This window comes from Portunus trituberculatus, chromosome 2 (genome assembly GCF_017591435.1).
Source record: "Portunus trituberculatus isolate SZX2019 chromosome 2, ASM1759143v1, whole genome shotgun sequence".
Classification (NCBI taxonomy): domain Eukaryota; kingdom Metazoa; phylum Arthropoda; class Malacostraca; order Decapoda; family Portunidae; genus Portunus; species Portunus trituberculatus.
This window is the reverse complement of record NC_059256.1, coordinates 8,448,575-8,451,302: the sequence shown is the minus strand read 5'-3', so window position 1 is coordinate 8,451,302 and position 2,728 is coordinate 8,448,575. Positions and strand designations below refer to the sequence as shown.

At 48.1% G+C, this 2,728-nt stretch overlaps 1 protein-coding gene across 1 annotated transcript in view; it reads left to right on the top strand.

Annotated features, from left to right (window-relative positions):
* The window catches only part of LOC123504582 (diacylglycerol O-acyltransferase 1-like), a 13,066-nt gene extending 10,388 nt beyond the window's left edge, over positions 1-2,678 (top strand). Inside the window, 3 exon segments of the mRNA XM_045255222.1 lie at positions 1-138; positions 795-945; positions 2,083-2,678. The exon segment at positions 1-138 is cut by the window's left edge and continues 41 nt beyond it. Coding sequence (XP_045111157.1) covers positions 1-138; positions 795-945; positions 2,083-2,241 — 448 coding nt within the window. The 3' untranslated portion in view covers positions 2,242-2,678.
* Positions 2,679-2,728: the final 50 nt, after the last annotated feature.

Here is a 2,728-nt window from a genome sequence, read left to right as displayed (position 1 = left end):
ATTTCACTCCTTCCTAAACACAATGGCGGAGATTCTGTACTTCGCTGACCGTGACTTCTATCAAGACTGGTGGAATGCTAAGGACGTAGGCACATTCTGGCGTCTCTGGAACCTACCTGTGCATAAGTGGGCGGTCAGGTAAGTGCTACGTAGTGCGTGGTGGGTACGTGGTGGGTACGTGGTGAATACGTGGTTGGGGTTTGTTTATACGATTTCAATGCGTTTCTGGAATTTGTTTGTGCTTAAGTGGTGGTTAGGTATGTGTTAGGTAGTGCGTAAGGGTTACGTTGTGGTTACGTGGGTGGTGGTTGTTTAACTGTTTTCAGTGCATCGACATCATTTCAACACCATTATCAACACCATTTCAACTATTCCTAGACACCTCAACACCATTTCAACACTACTTCAACACCACTTCAACACCACTTCAACACCACCTCAACACCTCCAACAACACCACTTCACCATCACCCCAACCCAACCTAACCTAGATCACCTCAACACCACTTCAACACCACCATCAACACCACCTCACCACTTAAACACCACCTCAACACCACCAACACCACTCACCACCATCAAAACCACCTTCAACACCAATTCAACACCACCACAACACCACTTCAACACCACCTCAACACCATTTCAACACTCTCAACACCACCCAATACACTCAATACCACTTCAACACCACATCAACACCACTTCAACACTCTCAACACTCTCAACACCACCCAATACCTCAACACCTAACCATCAACATCACTATCAACACCACTTCAACACCATTCCAGACACGTGTTCGTCCCGATGATGCACGCCCGTTACAGCAAAAGCACTGCTGCTGTGGCTGTGTTCCTGATCTCCGCAGCGCTGCACGAGTACCTGGTGTCCATCCCACTGCATATGTACAAAGTGGGGGTGTTTCTTGGCATGATGACCCAGGTAAGTGGTGGTGAGGGTGGTGGTGGTGGTGGTGGTGGTGGTGGTGGTGGTGGTGGTGAATTGGATAAAAAAATGTTTAGGGTCTAGAGAAGAGGATGAGGAAGAGAGTAGTGGTGGTGGTGGTGGTCGTGGTGGTTGTGGTGGTAGCGGTGGTGGTGGTGGTTGTGGTAGTGGTGGTGGTAGTAATGAAAAAGATGTACCATTAATTTCTCTCTCTCTCTCTCTCTCTCTCTCTCTCTCTCTCTCTCTCTCTCTCTCTCTCTCTCTCTCTCTCTCTCTCTCTCTCTCTCTCTTCCCACACACACACACACCACCACACACACACACACACACACACACACACACCTCACACACACCCCTCTGGCAGCCTTCTCTCACACTGACACAACCCTCTCACCGACACACACACAGGCCTCTGACAGCCTTCTCTCCCTCACACAACCCTCTCACTGACACACACATAGCCCTCTGACAGCCTTCTCTCTCCCTCACACAACCCTATCACCGACACACACACAGCCCTCTGACACCCTTTCTCTCCCTCACACAACCCTCTCACCGACACACACAGCCCTCTGACAGCCTTCCCTCACACTGACACAACCCTCTCACCGACACACATAGCCCTCTGACAGCCTTCTCTCCCTCACACAACCCTCTCACTGACACACACATAGCCCTCTGACAGCCTTCCCTCACAGTGACACAACCCTATCACCGACACACACATAGCCCTCTGACAGCCTTCCCTCACACTGACACAACCCTCTCACCGACACACACAGCCCTCTGACAGCCTTCTCTCCCTCACACAACCCTCTCACTGACACACACATAGCCCTCTGACAGCCTTCTCTCACACTGACACAACCCTATCACCGACCCACACACAGGCCTCTGACAGCCTTCCCTCACACTAACACAACCCTCTCACCGACACACATAGCCCTCTGACAGCCTTCCCTCACACTGACACAACCCTCTCACCGACACACACACAGCCCTCTGACAGCCTTCTCTCCCTCACACAACCCTCTCACCGACACACATAGCCCTCGGACTGTCTTCTCTCACAGTGACACAACCCTATCACCGACCCACACACAGGCCTCTGACACCCTTTCTCTCCCTCACCAGGTCCCTTTAGTCTACATGAGCACCTTCGCCAACAAGAGGTTCGGTCCCCGCATTGGTAACTTGATGGTCTGGGCCTCACTCATACTAGGACAGCCTCTTGGAATAATGGTATACTATCATGACTATGTGGTTAAGAACTTTGATCCTGCCTTGCTGTGAGGGAGAGAGAGAGAGAGGGAGAGGGAGAGGGAGAGGTGTGTGTGTGTGTGGGGTTGAGTGTTTGTGTTTTTGTGGGTTTTTGGTGTTTTGTGTGTGTGTGTGTGTGTGTGTGTGTGTGTGTGTGAGAGAGAGAGAGAGAGAGTGAGAGAGAGAGAGAGAGGTGATTTGGTAAAGTTTTCTGCATTTCTGTATAAAAATTTGGGTTTTTTTTTTTTTTTTTTTTTGAGAGAGAGAGAGAGAGGCATCCCGTACAAAATGCATTTAAACGAACACACACACACACACACACACACACACTAAATAAAATATAAATAAATAATAGATTACCCACAATGCAATATTCTGTGCCAATATTAGCTTAAGTTTACAATATTGTGATAAAAAAGACCTTGAATTTTTTGCTAATATAAATTTACAATATATATTTCAACATTAAATTATTTCTTTTATTTAAATTCTCCTTTTTAAAAACACGCAAAAAGATATA